At 39.3% G+C, this 23043-nt stretch overlaps 1 protein-coding gene across 1 annotated transcript in view; it reads right to left on the bottom strand.

Moving 5' to 3' along the window:
- The window catches only part of PAPPA2 (pappalysin 2), a 317270-nt gene that overhangs the window by 181280 nt on the left and 112947 nt on the right, over positions 1 to 23043 (bottom strand). The window contains exon 3 of the mRNA XM_061383283.1: positions 21527 to 21672. Within this exon, the coding sequence (XP_061239267.1) occupies positions 21527 to 21672 (146 nt within the window). The remainder of the gene's footprint in view (positions 1 to 21526; positions 21673 to 23043) is intronic.

Genomic DNA, 23043 nt, shown 5'->3' with positions numbered 1-23043 from the left:
CTTCCCAGGTTGAGAGCCATTGGTCTTAAATGAAAGCACATGCAATTCTCTGAGGACTTGAACAGCTATCTGACATTCTAGAAGATCAGTTCTGCTGTCTGTAAAGTAGAGATAATAACACTCCTCTTTTTTTGTTTAAAGCATTTGGCATATTGAAAGAGTTCAGTAAGTGACAGTTGTACATGTTGCTTCTGATTTTATGACCCATGCTCTCAAGGAACTAACAACCACTGAGACAAAAGAGACGTCCAACTGAACTATCATGAAATTCCAAATGTCACAGGCTCTACAGGGAATATGCTCCACCCTTGTTTCGCCCAGTCTCCCCAAGAACACCAAGAGAGATATTTCAGAGAAGAGTTCATTACATCCAATATGGACTTGGACGAAACAGCCAGTGGCATCACTGTTGTTACAAAAGAAAAGGCTTAGGATCTCTGAGTGTCCTAACTTCTGTCTAGTCCCTGCTTTTCTCCTCTTCCCATGGAAGACTTTCCTTTTTCACCCCTAAACATTATCAGGATCAGACCAATTCTCATCTCCAGGACCTGAAACAGCATGTCAACAGGTCTGGACCAACCGACCCTAGGCTTCAGAGTCACCTTAGCTGTGTTTGCAGGCTGGCCCCCCGCCTTGTGTCCTAGATCCGATCCTAGTTTCCAGGACTTGCTTTATTCCTCATACCTAAGCCCTTTGTATATCAGTAGTCAGCTGAGTAGAGCAGGAGCCCCCAGAAGAATCCCTCTGCCTTTCTTTTGCCAGATGATATTCCATATGATCCACCCTGAACTCTATGCAATACCCGAGAGAGAACTACTTTACATGGTTTTACGGGCAGAACACAATCACCAGGGTATCCAGCATCATATCCATTGGTTTCTGTAATGGGCAGCTCAGTGTGCCTTTTTAGTGACTACTTAATTTGCAGGATAGTTTTTATTTTTTTTAATTTAAATTTATTTACTTTAATCGGAGGCTAATTACTTTACAATATTGTATTGGTTTTGCCATACATCAACATGAATCCGCCACGGGTGTACACAGGCTCCCCATCCTGATCCCCCCTCCCACCTCCCTCCCTGTACTATCCCTCTGGGTCATCCCAGTGCACGAGCCCCAAGCATCCTGTATCCTGCATCGAACCTGGACTGGTGATTCATTTCTTATATGATATTATACATGTTTCAATGCCATTCTCCCAAATCATCCCACCGTCTCCCTCTCCCACAGAGTCCAAAAGACTGTTCTATATATCTATGTCTCTTTTGCTGTGCAGGACAGTTTTTAAATCCAAGTTCTAGTTTCTTCCAGTCTAGTCAGTCATGCTGACATCAACCAAGGCATGTTTAGAATTGTCCTCAGATATACTGTCTACTTTCACATCTAAAATAAAAGTAGTCCCTTGTTAATCATTTCTATTACTTCCAGTAAAAAAAAAATCAACATTAGTCTTTTATAAAAATGTATTTTGTATAATTTTATTCATTTGTACATCATTATTATGTCAATATAAAGTTAAAAAGAAGTTTGAAAACAGATCTATTTTTTAAAAATCCAGGGTGCCTAGTATTTGAATAAACCTGGGGAAGTGAAATATGTTCACTTCTCAAGATGCCTTCCCTTTCACGTTTACATATCCAGTTTTAGTAATAATCATCACTGAAGTTCATACTCCATTATGCTCTCAGTTCTCCAACAGCAATATCAACCTTCACATCAATGAAGATTGTAAGAGAATACATTTCTGTTCTCTGAAAAATACCTACATCAATTTGTCAGATATCAAACTTTGAAAGACTGTAACTTGCCGAAAGTTTTGAGTGTCTATGCTGAGTAGCCTTTCCTAAATTGTATTTATAAACTCCGGTCCTGGGTGATACTTTGCAAAAAAAAAGTAGTATCAGTGGTTAAATGTGCTTGAGAAAAATGTGCCATACCAACCTTCTGAAGATTCACATGGTACCTGAGAACTGTTACATTAAAAGTTCTAAAAAGTCCTACAACAATGTTCTTTAATCCTTTGTCCCCATACTTGTTTGGACATGGAACTCGTTTGGGACAGAATACTTTTTGTCATCTGGAGTACTGAATTACTTGGAGCACAATTCATGAAATACTAATCCAAGGACCAAAAAGCTTCCCAATCAGTAGTTATTTTCTATCCATATTCTTGCCCCTGAGCAAATATCAAATAGCTCTCATCCTATGGTCAGTCTAGCCCAAGTCCTCTTGGGATCTCCTCCAGCAGTAGAGAAAGGAACTAGAGCTGAAAGAAAGAAGTAAGATTCCAGGAAGAAGGGCTGGCAAAAGTAGCATGTGTCAGTGACACAGGGCTGGCAGGCAGTGAGGCCCCAGGGCACTCAGAGTGGATATGAGTGTGGTCATGATAACAGTGGGCTTCTTAGCAATCTCTCAACCTCTAGAAGTAGACTGCCTCAAGTCTAGATAAGATTTCTCCAAACCCAAAAATATTTAGTCTCCTTTCAGTCAACTTGGTTATTTATAAGAGGAAGAAGAAGTGTAAAAATGCAAATCATCAACCCTGCCAGAAAGTCTCCTCCATGCTCAAGACAACTGGCCAGAGTTCTCCTCCACTATACCTTCAAGATATATTATCAAAGAAGGAGAATATAGATTTAACTAGACAGCACTTAAATTTTAATGCAAAGCAAAAGCCTTTGAACATATTTTCTCAGAGTTACGTTTTTGATTCCAAAGACTTCTAGCCCCAAATTATCTGTATGGAATGCCTTGTAATGAGTTTAGTTACTAGTCACTGAGTCATTTCTGATTCTTTGCAACCCCATGGACTGCAGCCTGCCAGGCTCCTCTGTCCATGGAATTCTTCAGGCAAGAAAACTGGAGTGGGTAGCTATTCTCTTCTATCTTCCCAACCCAGGGATAGAATACAGGTCTCCTGCATTGCACACAGATTCTTTACTGTGTGAGCCAACAGGGAAGCCCCTTAGTTACTATATGTGGCTTAAATAGCATACTACATATTCTCATTGAGGAGTGAGTGCTGTGCACACCAATACCTGTTAAGGAAAAAGTACAAGACCCTGGACCTCTTATGGTAATTCTGCCCACTAGATATCAAGGTTATGCATCAGAACTTAAGGACCTTGAAATGTGACTCTGACTAGCTATGTAATGCTGGCCCTGCTCTTTAACTTTTCCCTAGACCTCCTCATCTCTAAAGTGAGGCGCCTCCACGGGCTTATGGTTGAGAGTCCTTCCTGTTCTCCTCCTGGGCCTCTGAGAGCTCACATGCAGGACTGAGTGAGACAATCATAGACACCATGTGGATAATTCATGTAATGGACTGTCACCACCTCAGCTTGGTAAACTGTGTTCCCAACTCTAAGCAGCCTGAGGGGAAGGGGAAAGGCTGGGAATGAGCAGCCACAGACAATGCATCTTGCTCTGCTGCAGACATTCAAGCGGTCCAACCACTGCCTGTTCATCCTCACACCCTTTCCGCCCCTGAATGCTCTCCTTCCTCCTTCGTGCCCTGGGGCCCCACGCTGGTCTCAGCCCCTCTTTATCCCAGCCAAGACAAACTGGTTAAGTTATTAGAGGAGTGCATTTTAGTTACTCAGACACACACACACTAATACACCCATATGGGGATGAAAGGCATTAATTTATGTCATGGTTTAGTTTATAAAAGTTCTTCCACATTTTCATAATAATTACACACACACACACACACATACACACACAGGCTCATGCCAAAGCCTGAGGGAGGCATACAAGTTCAGAATCTAAAGAGAAATATCATCCAAAATCTGGAAAAACAAAGGTGACAACTTTTTTCCATTAAGAAGGAAACGGAAGAGGGTATAAAAAAAGGGAACCCTCTTACATTGGGAATGGTGAGAATGAGATTGGTGCAGCCACTATAGAGAACAGTATGGAGGGTCCTTAAGAAACTAAAAATAGAGTGACCATGTGATCCAGCAATCCCACCCCTGGACATATATCCAGAAGAAACAAAAACTCAGTCAAAAAGATATATGCATCCCAATGTACATAATAGCACTATTTATAATAGCCAAGACATGGAGGCAACCTAAATGTCCATTGACAGTGGAGTCGATAAAGGAAATGTGGTGTGTATATACATATATATATATATATATATATATATATATATATATATATAGTTACTCAGCCATAAAAAGAGCAAAATAATGCCATTTATAGCAACAGGGATGGACCTAGAAATTGTCATGCTGAGTGAAGTAAGTCAGACAAAGAAAACCAAATATCATATGATATCACTCATATGTGGAATATGACTTTTAAAAAGATACAAATGAGCTTATTTACAAAATAGAAATAGATTCACGAACATAGAAGACAAACTTATGGTTACCAAAGGGGAAAGGTAGGGGAGGGATAGAATAGGAGTTGGTGATTGACAGATACATACTGCTATATATAAACCAGATGAACAACAGGGACCTACTGCATAGCACCGGGAACTGTATTCAGTATCTTGTAATAACCTATAACAGAAAAGAATCTGAAAAAGTGCACACACACACACACACACGTGTGTGTGTATGGACTTCCAGTTGCTCGGCTGTAAAGAATCCACCTGCAATGCAGGAGCTTCAGGAGATGCAAGTTCGATCCCTGGGTTGGGAAGATTCCCTGGAGAAGGACACAGCAAACCACTCCAGTATTCTTGCCTGGAGAATCCTATGGACAGAGGAGATTGGCAGGCTACAGTCCATAGGGTCGCAAAAAGTCAGATGTGACTGAAGTGACTTGGCAAACACATGCATGCACGTGCGCGTGCACACACACACACACACACACCTGAAACTAACACAACATTGTAAATCACTATGTTTCAATTTTTTAAAAAGAAGGAACAAGACGTGAAATATAATAAGTAAAAACTAAGTCCAGCTGCCAGAATGGCAACTCCTTCCCGCCTTCTCTGCCATTTGGGTCTGACCAGGGAGGATCCAAGGAACTGTAAATTCTCACCCTCTCAAGGAAATGGGCAATGCTTTTCCAGGAGAAACTTAGTAGAAACAAGGAAAAGATGGTGCAAAATGCTACTTTCCAGGACTATTTTGTACTAATATTCAAACAAATCAGCACCATTTCCTGAAGCGGATACCTATGCCCCACAGTTCCTCCATTTTCATTTATTTACCAGCACCATGTGTGGGTCTGACTCTGTGTGGTTATAAGTGGGGCCTTACACCACTGCACTTTGGAGGGACCAGGGCTCCTTCTCTGGCTGTGGACTTTCACTGGGAATGTATTGGTCTTTATTTAGGGGGACATTGCTTAAAAGTGCTAGGCTCTTTGCAAATCTGTTCAGTGGTCACAAGAGTTCCTACCTTAAAGAGTTGTTATGAAGATTGAAGTAGCAATGTAGATTAATAAACATTTCACTTATTTTCCAGAACAAAGTAACTGAAAAGGTGTATTAGACTATTTGTCAATATTATTATAATTACATAATGCATTCTGGCCACATGCACTCACTTGCCCCCACCCCTCGCTGGCTCTCACCTAACCATCTTCATTCAACTGGAAAATGAAAGCTAAGGTCTGGCCACAAACAGGGCAAACCTCCCAGAGTGATAGCAGACATCACCAAGCAAGGCAGACAAACACCCTCACATGAGGAGCTCTGATTTGCTTCTAAGATGCTCATACTTTGCTTCCAAGTTGTTCTAATCTTGAGACCATGGGCACCCAGAAGACAGAAATGAATTGAACAGAGTTGCAAATAGACAAGTGCCCAATCTCTTCAGAGACAATATACTGGCATTCAAAACTACTTTGGCCTAAAATTAATGATCGTAAGAGGAAAGGAAATTTTAAGGGATTGGGAAAGTAAGCTGAATGCTTCATAGACCTTACTGGCAGGTCAGATTTGTATAAGATACCTTTTTTTCTGTAGTGTCAATCCTTTTCCTTATCACATCTCTAATTCCAAAAAATTTAATTATCATTTCCTATATCGAAACCACTGTTCATGTTTGTCTTTCCTCATCTGGGAGGATAAAAATAAAACACAGCTGATAGATAAATCTGGTGGTAGATTGGGAGGGATAGGATTTCCTCTACAATATTATTTTGTGTTCTCTGATGTCACCTGCCACATTGAAACAAGAAGTAGAAAGACATACCAATATTTGTTTTGACCATACCTTGGCCCCTCAGTCTTCACTTTAAGACACTATTGGACTTTCTCTACTCTCATTCACCTTCTAATACCTGTCCCACAAAGGGCTTCTAGGAACTGATGACCAGAACAGGAGTACCTATGCAGGGGAGACTTTCAGCAACATTTTATAAATACTAACATTTCACCCAAGTGGTTCCTTGCCTCCCTCCCTCTTACCCTATTGCAGGCTCTCTTGCATACATTTATTACCTTACTAGGAGGTATATGAAAGAGTGAAAAGCAAGGAAAGCAGCAGTCCTTTTCTGGCTGTGAGATTTCCAAAGCCTATGCCACTGAGACACTGAGAGGACTCTATGGTTCAGTTAGCATGGTGGATAAATGCAGGAAAGTAATCCTTGCCTCACATTACCAACACCACCACCATCCTCTTAGCCTTGGAAAGATTCTCTTAAGCTGGAGGAAGAAAGAAGAGATAAAAAGGACATAATGGGAATGTATAGATGATGGGGGGTCCAGATAAAATGGACTGTAGTCCATCTTTTGAGACTCCAATAAAGGGATAAAGATTCAAAATATGTGCATATGATCTGACAACCAGAGGGGTCTTGCCTCATTCTAGAGATGGGTTCCTGATTAAAGCACCTGGTTCTAAAAAAGAATAGCTGCCCAGTGATGCTAAGAGGGAAGGATAACAGAGGGCCTTCCAGGGAATCCCTGAAGGTGGAGGACTCTGTGATGGGAACAAGGGTCATTTCAGATGATCAGCATCACCTGATGACTAAGGATAAAATGAACCTTCCCTCTATGACCTTGGCATTTATAAGCCAGATCTGCAGTTAGATACAGTCCCAAGCAAAGGAAATTACGTTAAGAGTAAATTTCTACTACCCAGCAACAGAGAGGCTCAAAATAGAAATAAAATTCAATTATAGAAGAATAAACAAAGATTACATTTCTTGCATATCTGAATGTGGTACTGGACCTTGAACTCAATACGTACCAGTACCACTGACTTATACACAGAACACAGTATGAATGAGGCTCCCTTGATTTAGCAACTGGTGGCCACGTGTGGCACAGCTGTTGCTTAATGGACTGGCGGGGAGCACAAATGCCTTCTTAGAAGACCTTTCAGCTTTGATTATAAGAGACGAACTAAAACAATAAGACAGGGTTGTTGTGTGGTCTGGAGGATGGTGCAGAGGAAGAAAAGCAAGAGAAGTTGCTGATTAAAAGATGAAATCTCAGTAGCAGACAGCCAAGCTCCCAAAGTGATGCTGTATTCCCAAGTTCCAACTTTTCCCCACTTCAGCACAAGACCGCCAGAGTGGCGTGTGGGAAGGAAATGATTCCCAAAGTCACTTCTGTCTAAAAAAAAAAAAAAAAATCTCTGGCGGCTTGAGGAAAAGGACATGAGTTGAAATGACTTTAAAACTGTTCTGTAAAACTTTTAGGGCTGAATGTTATATGCCCATAAAACAAGGAAGTTGAGAGCTGGTCTGCAGGTGCCTTGTGATTACTTCCAGTTACTGGCTGAAACACACTCCTCCAAACACACCTTCTGCAAGTAAGGAACAAAGCCATCAGGATGTGTGTGGGTCCGAGGAAGGAGCACTTGTGGGCAGGGCAAGGGAGGAAAGTGGCAGACGTGGACAGACAGACAAAGGGAGAGAAAGAAATGGAAAATATTTTAAAAAGCCACTAGCACTTAGAAAATGAAGCAAATTTTTAACAGGACCAATCCAGGCATCATTCATCTCCAAGCCCTGTACTGGTCTCTTGGTTTTACAGCCTGTGGTCTCATGAGAAAGGAGTCCTTGTTCTGGACAAGGCTGAACTAAGAGTAGAGTGTGTAGAGGGTAAAGATTTTGCAAAGCTTGATGTTGTTTCTTGTCTCCTTTTACACTCTTTCAGCCATTTCTACCCCCCAACTCGCAAGCACTCCAGGCTTTCTAACCACTCTCATACCATGGGAGAAAAGTAATTTGATTAATGAAAACTGAAGATGTTATTATTGAGGCTTTGGAGACCTATGATGTAATCATTTCTTTGCTATTGGATGAGGGTGTTGCTTCACACACACACACACACACACACACACATACACAACCTCATGCCAAAATCTTAGGCGCTACAGAGTATGAATGGGAAAGATATTTTCCATAATTGATTTATCAATTCAGCCTTTATTGTGCATCTATACAGTGTCAGGTCCTGTTCTAGGGCTTCCCTGGTGACTCAACAGTAAAGAATCTGCCTACCAATGTGGGAAACACAGGTTCAGTCCCTGAGTAGGGAAGATTCTCTGGAGGAGGAAATGGCAACTCACTCCAATACTCTTGCCTGGGAAATCCCATAGACAAAGGAGCCTTGTGGGCTATATTGCATGGGACTGCAGAAGAATGGGGCATGACTTGGTGACCAACAACACTGTTCTGGAAACAAAGGATTCAGTGATTACTAGGATATGTTCTAGTAGAGGAGATCTTTCAAGGTATCACATATAAAGGTGATTGTTTATTAATACTCCACATACTCACGAATGCATAAAACTATCTTTGCATGCATGCATGCTAAGTCACTTCAGTCGTGTCCAACTCTGTGTGACCCTATGGACTGCAGCCTGCCAGGCTCCTCTTTCCATGGGATTTTCCAGGCAAGAATACTGGAGTGGGTTGCCGTGTCCTCCTCAAATCTGTCTTCTGTTATTCAGTTGCTCGGTCATGTTGGACTTTTTGTGACCTCATGGACTGCAGCACACCAGGCTTCCCTGTTCTTCACCAACTCCCAGAGCTTATTCAAATTCATGTCCATTGAGTCGGTGATGCCATTCAACCATCTCGTACTCCATCCCTTTCTCCTCCTGCCTTCAGTCTTTTCCAGTATCAGATTCTTTTTCAATGAGTTGGCTCTTTGTATCAGGTGGCCAAACTATTGGAGCTTCAACTTCAGCCCTTCCAATGAATATTCAGGATTTATTTATTTTAGGATTGGCTGGTTTGACCTCCTTGCAGTCCAAGAGACTCTCAAGAGTCTTCTCCAACACCACAGTTCAAAAGCATCAATTCTTCAGCACTCAGCTTTCTTTATAGTCCAACTCTCACATCCATACTTGACTACTGGAAAAACCATAGCTTTAACTATATAGACCTTTGTCAGCAAAGTAATCTCTCTGCTTTTTAGTACACTGTCTAGGTTTGTCATAGCTTTTCTTCCAAGGAGAAAGTGTCTTTTAATTTCATGGCTCCAGTCACCATCTACAGCGATTTTGGAGCCCAAGAAAAAAAAGTTTGCCACTGTTTCCATCATTTCCCCATCTATTTGACATGAAGTTATGCGACTGGATGCCAAGATCTTAGTTTCTTGAATGTTGAGTTTTAAGCCAGCTTTTTCACTCTCCTCTTTCACCTTCATCAAGAGGCTCTTTAGTTCCTCTTCCCTTTCTGCCATAAGAGTGGTGTCTTCTGCATGTCTGAGGTTATTGATATTTCTCCTGCAATCTTGATTCCAGCTTGTGCTTTATTCAGCTCAGCATTTTGCATGATGTCCTCTGCATATCAGTAAATAAGCAGGGTGACAATACACAGCCTTGATGCACTCCTTTCCTAATTTTGAACCAGTCAGTTGTTTCGTGTCCAGTTCTAACTGCTGCTTCTTGACCTGCATACAGGTTTCTCAGAAGAAAGGTAAGGTGGTTTGGCATTCCCATTTCTTTAAGAATTTTCCACACTTTGTTGTGATCCACACAGTCAAAGGCTTTAGTGTAGTCAATGAAGCAGAAGTAAATGTTTCTCTAGAATTCTCTTGTTTTTCCTAAGATCCAACAGATGTTGGCAATTTGACCTCTGGTTCCTTTGCCTTTTCTAAACCCAGTTTGAACTTCTGGAAGTTCTTAGTTCACATACTGTTGAAGCCTAGCTTGGAGAATTTTGGGCATTACTTTGCTAGTGCATGAAATGAGTACAATTGTGTGGTAGTTTGAGCATTCTTTGGCATTGCCTTTCTTTGGGATTGGAATGAAAACTGACCTTTTCCAATTCTGTGGCCACTGCTGAGTTTTCCAGATTTGCTGGCATATTGAGTGCAGAACTTTAACAGCATCATCTTTTAGGATTTGAAATAGCTCAGCTGGAATTCCATCACCTCCACTAGCTTTGTTTGTAGTGATGCTTCCTAAGGCCCCCTTGACTTCAAGCTCAGGATGTCTAGCTTTAGGTGAGCAATTACACCATCGTGGTTATCTGGGACATTATGATTTTTTTGTATAGCTTTTCTGTATATTCCTGCCATTTGTTCAAACCTATCTTTGGGCCACCCCAATTTCAGGACATGTAGTTCATACCAGAGGATAATTTTTTCAGGGTTTCAATGTCTAAGAGTGCCCACTATGTTTGAAACCCCAAGCAACCTAAAATAACACCATTTATAGAATGTCGTCTTCTGATAATTAAATAATCTGCAGAAGCAGCCAGTGGGCAATGGCCAGTAAACGCCCTTATCCTGTTCTCGCCCTGCAGCTTTTCTCATTAATGATTCTGTAAGTCCTCATAGGAACCTGGTGTGCTCCAGTTTACATGTCTTGTTTGCTCCTAATCTCACATAAGAATCACTCCACTTTGGCCTAGTGAAGAGGAGACAGTGGAGAAGAATGAAGCTGCTTTGCTCTAGCCCCATCATTTAGTGGTTAGTTGCACCAGGGTGCCCTTCTTCACCTCCTGCAGACTCTTCGACCCTTCCCACTCTGGTTCCTTCATCCACACTCCTCAGAGACAATCGGGCTGAGATTACCAAAGACTTCCCACTTGCCAAATCCATGGCTGTTTCTCACTCACATTGTGAATGAATGTGTCACAACTGATGTCAGAGTCCAATCTCAATGCCAACTGTTTGGTTAGGAGGATGTCGAGCTTTGTCTTGCGGTGGGGGGGATGGGGATCCCCTATGAAAATTCTAGGTGAGGGAAGTTTGTATCCCCTGTGGGCTCACATCTGCTGCTTCCGTCTTCCCCTGCCGGGCCATGCAGCTCCTGCTTTGCCTTCCACCAGATATATGCCACACCCATGCCACCACCCCCAAACTGCCAACAATCACTTATTCTTTCCTTCTGTGACTCACAAGGAGATTACTTTTGCTTCTTTTAATTTTTCTTCTTTTTTTTTTTTTTTGTAGAATAATGGCTTTACCAACTCAAAGGACATGAATCTGAGCAAACTCCAGAAGATAGTGAAGGACTGTGAAGCCTGGCATGCTGCAGTCCATAGGGTTGCAAATAATCAGACATGAATTAGCAACTGAAGAACAACAATTGCTTTACAATGTTGTGCTGATTCCTGCTGTGTAACAACACGAATCAGCTAAAACTGAATATATATATATATATATATATATACATATACACACACCCACACACACACGTGTGCGTGCTAAGTCACTTCAGTCACCATGTCCAACTCTTTGCAACCCTATGGACTATATAGTCTACCAGGCTCCTCTGTCCTTGGGATTCTCAGGCAAGAATATGGGAGTGGGGTGCCATGACCTCCTCCAGAGATCTTCTGGACCCAGGGATTGAACCCATGTCTCCTGTGGCTCCTGTATTACAAGCAGATTCTTCACCACTGAGCTACTAGGGAGGCATATATATTTATATATATATATTATATATACAATATATATATATATATATATATATATATATTCCCTCCCTCTTGAGCCTCCCTCCCACCCCATCCCCGATCCCTCCCTTCTCGGTGGTCACAGAGTGCCAGGCTGGGCTCCTTGTGTTATAGAGCAGCTTCCTTGGGCTCCCTGTGTTATATATATTAGCTATCCACTTTACACATTAGGTACTGTGTATATGTTCAGGCTACCTTCTCAATTAGGCCCCTCAGTTAGGCCCACCCTCTCTTTCCCCTAAGCAACCTAGATGTCCATTGACAGATGAATGGATAAAGAAATTGTGGCACATATATACAAAGGAGTATTAGCCATAAAAAAGAAAGAATGGGAGTCAGTTGAACTAAGGTGAGTTAACCTAGAGCCTGTTATTCAGAGTAAAGTGAGAAAGAGAAAAATAAATATTGCATATTACGCATATATATGGTATCTCTTTGCTTCTTATAAGTTGCTTTGCCTCTGCAAAAAGTTTGACCCTTAAAACACATTGTTTACTCTTTTACAAAGGAGCGAACATCTTTCTAGGACACTAAAATTCTCTAGGATGGAGATGAGGTAGGTGAGAGGCTAAGGGCACAACCAAGAATGTCAGCCACAGACACATGGTATGTGGAACTTCTGCTGTTGCTACTACCGCTAGTACCAGTGGGGCTAATATTTACTGAAGCCCTACTATGCACCAGGTACTTTTAAAATTCATTCATTCATTAATTTGGCTGTGCTGTGTCTTAGTTGCACCATATGGGATCTAGTTCCCTGACCGGGGATTGAACCTGGGCCCCCTGCATTGGGAGTGCAGTCTTAGCCACTGGACCACCAGGGAAGTCCATGTGCCAGGCACTCTTCCTTTATTCCCATTTTATATATTAGGTGACTTGCTTAACATATATTTCTTCCTATCTTTTGGAAGCCATAGCCCACTCTATCACTCAAAGATATTTTTTCCTACAAGGGTCGTATTACCTGGACTCCTTAGAAGATCCTATATGTCTAAAGCCCCATTGTAAGCCAGGCTCAAGTTCCCTCCCACACAGTTCTTAGGTCCCATGTGTTGGGGCATGTTGCTTGTGATCTGATCAGTATCTCTGAATGTTCTTGGCAGTACAACATTCCCTAGGACAATTAGAAAGATGGTTGGCCCAGAACACTCTGAAGTGTTCAACGTCCATGCCAGAGAGTGACCGACTGTCCTTTCTAACCAAGCCAAGATGCCCTTGTACTTACTTCATCTTTCTGAAGCAGGCATATTTGTGGGCCTCAAGGGACTCTCTCAAACCCCTCTTTCCTTTGGTGTCTGGTACACTTCTGAATCCTGCTCCTCCTCTGCTTTTGTGGAAATCCTTTGCATGGTCAAATTGGTAGAGACCCCAAATTTAACACCTCCAAAATCAAACTACCTCACTCTTTGCTCCTCTTTTTTTCTATATTTTCTACCTTGGCACCACCATCCACTCAGTCAAACACAACTCTATTTCCCTCATCTATTTATTTATGTGAAAAAAGTTTCTCAGCACTTAGAGCTAAAAAAGAAAAAAAAAGCAATATAACTGATGCTAAATCCTGTCTTATTATAGCAGTAATTACTTTTCATCCACTGACACAAGAACTAATCTGGGACAGAAAAGCCATTCTCAACTCACTAAATGTGCATTTTCCACTTTGCTTACTAGTCATCAATCAACATTTTAAAGTATTGTTTTGATCAATTTTGGACAAGGAAACATTTCAAAAGCTAACTCAATTGAGAAGAAATTTTTAACTCATTATAACTTATGATCAGTATCAACATTAATATCCTGTTTGTGATATTGTATTATAGTTTTGCAAGATGCTTCCCTTGAAGGAAAATGGGTAAAGGATATGTGGAATCTCTTTGTACTATTTCTTACAACCACATGTGAATATACAATTATCTCAAAATAAAAAATTTAATTAAAAGATATCACAAAAGAGTTGTTTTACTCAAAATCTGTTTTTAGAAGATAAATAGGTGACTTACTAAACCCACTCCAGTATTCTTGCCTGGAAAATCCCATGGATGGAGGAGCCTAGTGGGCTACAGTCAGTGGGGTCACAAAGAGTCAGACATGATTGAGTGACTTCACTTTCACTTCCTTTCATTGTTACATTAAGTGCAAAGTTCTATATGTGTGGGTGGTGTGTGTGCGCACGGGCACGCACACTCAGTCACTTCAGTCATGTCCAACTCTTTGCAACCTTATGGACTATCACTCTCCAGGCTGCCCTGTACCTAGGATTCTCCAGGCAAGAATACTGGAGTGGGTTGCCATTCCCTCCTCCAGGGATCTTTCCAACCCAGGGATCGAACCTGCATCTCTTATGTCTCCTGCACTGCAGGCAGATTCTTTACTGTTGAGATATCGGGGAAGCCCACAAACTTCTATAGGAGCAATGAAGTGGAAACACAAATCCAAAGAGAAAAAAGGAGCAATGAGCAATTTCTCAATGTTAAAATAGTAGCAGATGAATGGATAAGAAAGCTATGGTACATATACACAATGGAGTATTACTCAGCCATTAAAAAGAATTCATTTGAATCAGTTTTAATGAGGTGGATGAAACTGGAGCTTATTATACAGAGTGAAGTAAGCCAGAAAGAAAAACACCAATACAGTATACTAACATATATATATGGAATTTAGAAAGATGGTAATAATAACCCTGTATACGAGACAGCAAAAGAGACACTGATGTATAGAACAGTCTTATGGACTCTGTGGGAGAGGGAGAGGGTGGGGAGATTTGGGAGAATGGCATTGAAACATGTATACTATCATGTATGAAACGAGTCGCCAGTCCAGGTTCGATGCAGATACTGGATGCTTGGGGCTGGTGCCCTGGGATGACCCAGAGGGATGGTATGGGGAGGGAGGAGGGAGGAGAGTTGTATACCTGTGGCGGATTCATTTTGATATTTGGCAAAACCAATACAATATTGTAAAGTTTAAAAATAAAATAAAATTAAAAAAAATAAAAGAATGCTAAAATAATCTAAAAAAAAAATTTTTTTAAAAATGGGAAAAAAAGTACATGGCCATACATTTTTAAATGAATGATAGTAATTATCAAATTGTTATTTAGTGAGGATACATTTAGTAGAGGAGATTTTAAAAGCATTTTTAAATGTCAATAATTTAGATAATATACCAGCAATATAATATAATTAAATTGCTATAATTTAAACTTATGGCTAAATTTTTAGTTGTTACTTTTAAAATCTATGAAGGGGTAAAGGGGTTTTTCAAAAGTCTTTTAGGAGTTACAAGAAAGCAAAAATGAGTTTGAAGAGCACTGTTCTAGCGATTCCAAGGACATTCCATTTCTAAGCAAGTCTAGATTTATAACAGTCTAAACATTGGCATCTACCTTTTGTTTCGCTCTGGAATGCCCTGCCATTGTCTGCCACACAAACTTCTGCTTATCTTTTAACTCTCTCCTCCAGCCTCAGCCCCTCAGCCCACTCTCCCCTTCTTCTCTGATATTTTTGGCATAACCAAGCACTTTCTTGTCACGTTCCTACTTGCCCTCATGTGCGGCAGATTCACATAGTATGACTATAAGTTTGTATTTGCCTGTCTGTCTCCCAATTTTGCTGTGCATATCCCTACAGTGAACTTCTTCTAATTATTCTATCTTTGACACTACCATGAAATGAATTCAATTCAATTTTCCAGTAGTCATGTGTGGTTGTGAGAGTTGCACTCTAAAGAAGGCTGAGCATTGAAGAATTGATGTTTTCAAACTGTGGTGCTGCAGAAGACTCCTGAGAGTCCCTTGGACAGTAAAGAGATCAAACCAGTCAATTCTAAAAGAAATCAACCCTGAATATTTGTTGGAAGGACTGATGCTGAAGCTGAAGCCCCAATACTTTGACCACCTGATGCGAAGAGCAAACTCATTGGAAAAGACCCTGAAGCTGGGAAAGATTGAAGACAGGAGGAGAAGGTGCAGCAGAGGATGAGATGGTTGAATGGCATCAGTGACTCAATGGACATGAATTTGAGCACTCCAGGAAATACTGAAGGACAGGGAAGCCTGGCATGCTGCAGTTCATGGGGTCATGAAGAGTTGGACTTAGTGACTGAACAATAATAACAAGCACTAACTTAAGACTTCTGCCTTTGAAGACATGTTTTCAGTTTAAGTGTTGTTGTACACTAAAGGTAGAGATAGTCAAAACACTGAGCTCAAGGGGATCTCACTTATTCATTTACTGATTAAAAAAGATTCTGCCCTGCATTACCACAGCATTGACAGTACAAAATCATGCTAAGGTCAGAAATGGGTTGACCACAGATTACCTTGGTTTTTCCACATAGTGACTTAAGCTGTTTGTAGTCAGAAATTGGCCTCAATCTTCCAACTTTCAGACTAGTGTACTTATCTGCCAGGTCACTCAAGTGACCCTCAAAATACAGAGTCTTGAATGTTGACACAGATAATCTTATCTTGAGTTTTGTAAAGACTGTGTTTAGAAAATCATAAACGTCTTCCTCTATCATGTTATTTCAGCTGTCTGTACTACTCTACACCTGATTTAGGTCAATATAGTTCCTTTATTAAATCACAGTTATGACTGAACAAGAAAAAGTAAATAAGAACATGAGAAATTTCATATTGAGTCAGACATTTCAGCTGTTCAGTCTACTCTTCTACTTCTTAAAAACAAATTAGGAAACATGTGGTGGGGAACTAGTTACTCTTAAAAGGTTTAAGAATAAAATTCAAAATCCCTAGCTTCTTTTTCAATTCATTATGAGTCAGTGACCAATGACATAATTTAAATATTTCTTTTCTCTTTTTTAAAAAAATATTTATTTTTAATTGAAGGATAATTGCTTTACAATATTGTGTTGGTTTCTGCTATACATCAACTGAATCAGTCATAGGTACACCTATGTCCCCTCCCTCTTGATACTCCCTCCCACTTCCCACCCCATCCCACCCCTTAGGTTGTTACAGAACCCTAGTTTGAACAAACATTTCTTGAAACCATTTAAATTTAATACCTTCATTCATTTATTCATTCATCCCTTCATTCAGTGAGCTTTCAAAAAGCTCTATGTGATATGTTCTATTTATGCATAGAGACTACTGACCTTATTTAGATTTCACCAGTTTCTGCATGCAGTCTGGTGTGTATGCGTGTAGTTCTGTGAAATTTTATCACATGTTCGTATACCTTGGTGTACTACCACCACAATCAAGACACTGAAACGTTCAATCACCATTAAGATTGCTCCTCTATTATCCTTCGCGCCCCCCCCTCACGCATACCTCTCTCCTCAATCCTCTACTATTCCTAACCCCTGACAACCACTAGCTTGTTCTCTCTCTCTAGTCTTCTTTTTTAACTTTGAGAATACCACATGAATTTTTGAGAATATTATATAATATTCTCAAACATGCAACTTGTGAGATTTCTTTCACACCCCATACCACCCTTGAGATCCATGTAAATTGTTGCATGTATCAATACTCTGGTTTTTTTTTTTTTTATTACTGAGTAGTGTTGTTGGCTTCGCAGGTGTCTCAGCAGTAAAGAACCCACCTGCCAAGCAGGAGGTGCAGGTTCCATCCCTGGGTCAGGAAGATCCTCTGGAGTAGGAAATGCCAACCCACTCCAGTATTCTTGCCTGGAAAATCCCATGTACAGAGGAGCCTGGTGGGCTACAATCCATGGGGTTGCAGGGTCGGACACAACTGAGCGACTGAGCACAGCAGGCACACGTGCACATTCCACTGTATGGATGTATCATTGTTTGCTTAAAGTTATCACTAAAAAATACTCTTGTCATTTCCAGTTTTGCTCTATTGCAAATAGAGCTACTATGAAGATCAATACACAGGTTTTGGAGTGGACATATATTTTCACTTTTCTGGGACAAATATTCAGTAGTCCAGTTACTGGGTCATATGGTAAGTATACATTTAATTTTACAAGAAACTGCCAAAGTATTCTCCAAACTGGTTGTGCCGTTTTACTTTTTCATTAGCAATATATGCAATATCCAGTTCTCTGCATTCTCACTAGCAATTAGTATTGTTATTATTACTTTTTAGGTCTTTTAGTAAGTGTAGCCTCATTGTGGCTTTAATTTGTTTTTCCCTAATGATATTAAATATTTTTTCATGCGCTTACTTTCCATCTGTATATCTTCTTTGGCAAAATGTCTGTGCTTTGGCCCATTTTCTAACTGGAATATTTGTTTACTCTTGTTTTCAAAGTTCTTTATATATTATAGACACAAATCCTTTGTGAGATGTACGACGGTTTGCAGATACTTCTGCCAAGTCTGCCATTGCTTTGTTCATCTTAATAAGGTGTTTCTCAGACAAAAAATTTTAATTTTTATTAAGTTCAATTTATCCATTGTCATGTCTATGGACTATGCTTTGGGTGTGATATATAAGCACTCTTCACCTAACCTTGCCCTGAAGATTTTCTCTTATGATTTCTTTATGAAGTTATACAGTATTACTTTTTATATTTAAACCTATGATCTATTTTGATCTAAGAATTTTGATCTAATTCTTATATAAGGTATATATAAGCTGTCTAAAATGAATAAATCAGTAATTTTTCTAGATATTGGTATAGAAGGGGCTTAAATCATTTAATTTACTTTACTTTCTTTTTGTCTTTCATGACATTGTTGTCATGTTTTAACCACATATATTTTAAACCAAAAAATTTTTTTATTACTTTTAATATTTTTCTCCTATCTAGTGTGGTTCATTTCTTTTTGTATGTCTCTGTTTCCATTTGGGGTCATCTTCTTTCTATTTGGATAGCTTTCTTCAATATTTACTTTACTGCTGGTATTAAATTATCTATTTTTGTCTGAAAATATGTTCAATTTTTCTTTAAAAGATTTTTTTGCTGAATATAGAATTATAACTTGGCAATTATTCTTATAGCATTTTAAAAAATCTATCAATCTGTGTTTTATGACTTCCATAGTTTCTGTTGAAAAATCAGCATGCCAATCTTACTGCTGCTTCTTTTAAAGTAACAATTTTTCTCTGGTTACTTTTGAGTATTTTCTCTTTGCCTTTGATTTTCAGCATGTTTGCTATAATGAATCAAGTTGTGATTTTCTTTCTATTTATCCTTCTTAGGGTTTGAGAAACATTTTGAATCTGTAGTTTGATATTTTTTGTCACCTTGCAAAATTCTCAGCTGCTATCTCTTTGATATTGTTTCTGCCTCAAAATCTTTCTCTTTTGCTTCTAGAACTCCAATTTACAGTAGGAATTTTTCATCAGGTCTCAAATGCTTCATGCTGTTTTCTATATTTTTACATCACTTTTCCTCTTTGAGCTTCAATATCTATGTGTTCTTTAGTTTTCTAAATCTTTTCTCCTGCTCACAAACTAATCTATTAATTTCTTAATTTTAGCTACTATATTTTTGTCCTAAAATTTCCCTTTGATTCACTAATATAGATTCTAATTCTCTGAGGACACCCTACAACTTTTTATCTATCTTGAACATATTAATCATAATTATCTTAAGCCACTATTCCATAACTCCAATATCTGGATAATCTGTGGATCTGCATTTATGGAGTGATTGCTTATTTCTTTGTTTAGTTTTGTTTACCATCATTTGATCCTGTCTCTTGGCATAACTGGAATTTTTTTTTTTTACTGGTTTCAGGACATTGTGCATGGAAATTTGTAGAGGTTTTTGATGATATTGTCTTCCTCCAGAGCATATTTAACTTTCTTTTGTTAGGCAGTTAAATATAGGCAGATGCTGCTACTGCTGCTGCTAGGTCACTTCAGTCATGTCTGACTCTGTGACTCTATAGACTGTATTCTGCCAGGCTCCTTTTTCCGTGGGATCCTCCAGGCAAGATGACCTTCCTAAAAACAGGTATTTAAGAGTGTTTCAGGCTGAATTTTATGCTTTGTGTAAGCTAGACTATTTATGTTTTCCTTCATAGAATGTCTATGAAGAGTATTTCATAGAGTGTCTCAATGCCCCTCCTTGACAGAATCTCAATTCCATTTTTTTGTCCCCCCCACTGTAAGACTCCTGATATTACTTTTCAGCTTTTTTATCTAATAGCAGCTATTTTATAGCAATTCTTGTTTTCTTGGTCACTGACTTAGAGAATGCATAGTTCAGAAATCAGAAAATATCTTAAAATTATGAGTAGAATATCACATTCATTTTTTCCATGGTTTCTATTTCTCTGGGAACTTGATCCCTCTAGTCTGGATACCTTAGAAGTTCTGACTTATAGTTTTTGTCTCCCCAGTAGTGAGACTGAAACATGCTTTGGACTGCTGCTCTCTGATCTGCTTCTATTACTTTTACTGAGAATTGGCAATTTCCCTCAAGGAGAAAAAAACAAAACCCCAAAACTGAGCTATATGTAGATCTCACCTCAATGCAGCTTTCTTCTAATTGAGGATTGGTTCTCTGAAATCATTGTCTTGGCTGATGTCTGATGTTTTCAAGTAGCTAATTTTTTGGTATTTTGTCCATTTTTTTTATTTAAATGAATTTTGTCAATGGCCTAGTACCAGAAAAGTTAGAAAATACTCAAGGCTCTGCTCCCATCTCAACAATTCTTATTAAGGGGCCAAGATTTGTCTCCATAATGGCTAGGCAGATCTTTTTTTTTTTTTTTGAAGGTTTTTTGAACAAGTAGATTCAATTCCCAATGACTGACCTAGGATTCTTAGAAACCATTATTGATAAACCTTGCTGTCATATATACTGAAACGTAACATTTGGTGAATCAGATGTGAGCCAATTTGGAGATATTTTCTTAAAGTTTTGTATGCTCCTCTGTTACCACTGTTTATCATGAGGATAATTCAAGATACTCAAACTCACTACTAAATGATTTATTGGCATATAACCTTCCAGGTTGCCTCTTACAACCATGAAGACTAGAATGACTCACATTAGTTTTGATTTGGACAGCACCACTCACCTCACAAATTTCTGACTTATCATATACTGACAACTGAAAATACAAAATTTAATGATAAAAGGAGAGCCCTAAAACTGTATCAGATGACTATAGAGCCAATGAAACCCAGGATAAACAAAGCATTCAGTTTGGATCACTACAGGTTTAACTTTTTATTATCTCTTCCTTTCTTGAGATATATAGCCCTACTGTATGCTGACCTAATTCGCTACAGGGATTTCTATGTTCTGGTTTCCTCTTGAACAGCAACAATATCTTTTCATCTATTGTTAACCTATTGCTTCTTATTCCTTCCCCAATCTTTTGGACACATCCATGCAAGATGACCAGCAATCTTCTGGCACAGTGATTATTGCAAACCAGATTTCACAGTCTAGCCACCTTTTTGCTTGGTTCCCTCTTGAGATTAATCAAGACACAAAATGGATCTTATCCCATGTCAGCAATTTATTTGCATCTAGATTATTTGGTCTAGAATCTTCTGAATATTTGATCTAGAACATTCTGAGTATTTGCCACATTGCCCTAGTACATCTTACCTGTCTTCATTAAAACATTTTGAAAAACTCTCCTCAAAGCTATTATCAGCCCAAAGAAGCTAATTTATTAAGTAAATTTATTTTTCTCTCCATTTCCCCCCAAACTAACTTTCACAGATTCCCTTCCAACCTGCTCATTTCTCCAACTGTAGTTGTTCTTCAACTTTACTTACCCAGGTGACTGATGGCTTCCTTGTCCCAAGGCCAGGTGGCAGCACCTGCAAGGTCTTCTCGTACTGAGTTGCCAAAGTAGACATTGAGGAAGTGGGTGCTGTTGAGCTGCAGTGCCTCCTTCAGCTCCTTCACACTCATGTACGCCCTGGGGAGCACATAAGAGAGGAAATGTCACACCAAAGGATCAGTACATAGAAAGGAACAGAGCCAGATCTAATCAGACTCTGGCTTCCCAACCATCATTGCCTTTTAGAGGAGAAGGGCAAAGAGGCTGAGACCAGGTATCATGGTGCTCTCAAAAAAGACACTAATACTCATTTAGAATATTTATTCCAAGATAAATAATATCCTACCTTTTTTGGCACCATAATATTTATATGAATACTCAGTATTTGACATCATACTCAGTTCCCCACTTAACGCCTAGATTATTTCTTCAAGATAAACCCAATGATACTCTTAATTCTATGCCTTGAGAATTACTCTCCAGTCCATGGTGAATGAGGCCTTCCAGTTCTCATTCTCTGGTTCTATCACACTGCACGATCATTACTATAAGAAGATTGATTAAATCTCTATTTCAGCATATGCTTGCTTTGGGCATTTTTAAAAAAGGTAAATAGTAACCAGGAAACACAAAATTAAAGAGGAAAAAGAGATGAGTTATAGGAAGGAAAGGATAACATAAAGCTACTGCAGAAAATATTAGTTTTATGTATATTTTTTCTCTTTCTAGTACCTTAATCCATAAACTCTCTAACCCTACTCTGACTACTTTATACTCACTGAGTATCTCTATTGGTGGCCTTCAAAGAACTAGGTAATATTATGTTTGTACTTATTTGCAGACTTAAAGGTCTATTAAAAACACATGCCCCATGGCCCATAAAATAAAGGGCCATCGAACAAGCATTCGATCTCTTTTAAAGCTCATATATAGTCAAAGACCTTCATTTTCCTGACACGAGTGAAACTTAAAACTTCACCATGAGCAAACAGAGCCTCATCATTCTCAATGGAGAGTTATTTTAAGAAAGAACAACTAAACCAAAACTGAGTCGCCCCTTGGATTCACTGGAAATGCTGCTCCAAAAATAGCAATGATCCTATCACAGCTTCAACTATGCAGACAGCTCTCTCAACATAGTTGAAAATATCCTTTATAGATTGATGCTTTATGCTTACTACTCTGGTAGACAAGCTGCAGACACTGAAATCACTCAACCCCGAAGCTCATGTGAGAACACCATGACCCTCTTCTCTTGCTTGCTTTGCCTCCCAACTATACTGTTGATGCCATCTATTTAATCCACATGTAAGATATATTGGCAAGGAGTATCCAAGAAATAGAGATCCCAAAGAAGACTGTATTTGTGTTCTTTGGCACAGAACCAAAAAGAGGAATAAAGAAGCACAAAAAGACTTTGCTTTAAAACCAAAAGTGCTTAGGAGAAAGGGGGTTTTAAAATATCCTTTCTTATTGACTTATAATATCTTGGAAAAATAGTTCTCCTCT

The sequence above is a fragment of the Bos javanicus genome, chromosome 16 (genome assembly GCF_032452875.1).
Source record: "Bos javanicus breed banteng chromosome 16, ARS-OSU_banteng_1.0, whole genome shotgun sequence".
Classification (NCBI taxonomy): domain Eukaryota; kingdom Metazoa; phylum Chordata; class Mammalia; order Artiodactyla; family Bovidae; genus Bos; species Bos javanicus.
Note: the sequence above shows the minus strand (reverse complement) of the source record. Positions and strands in the feature narration are given on the sequence as shown.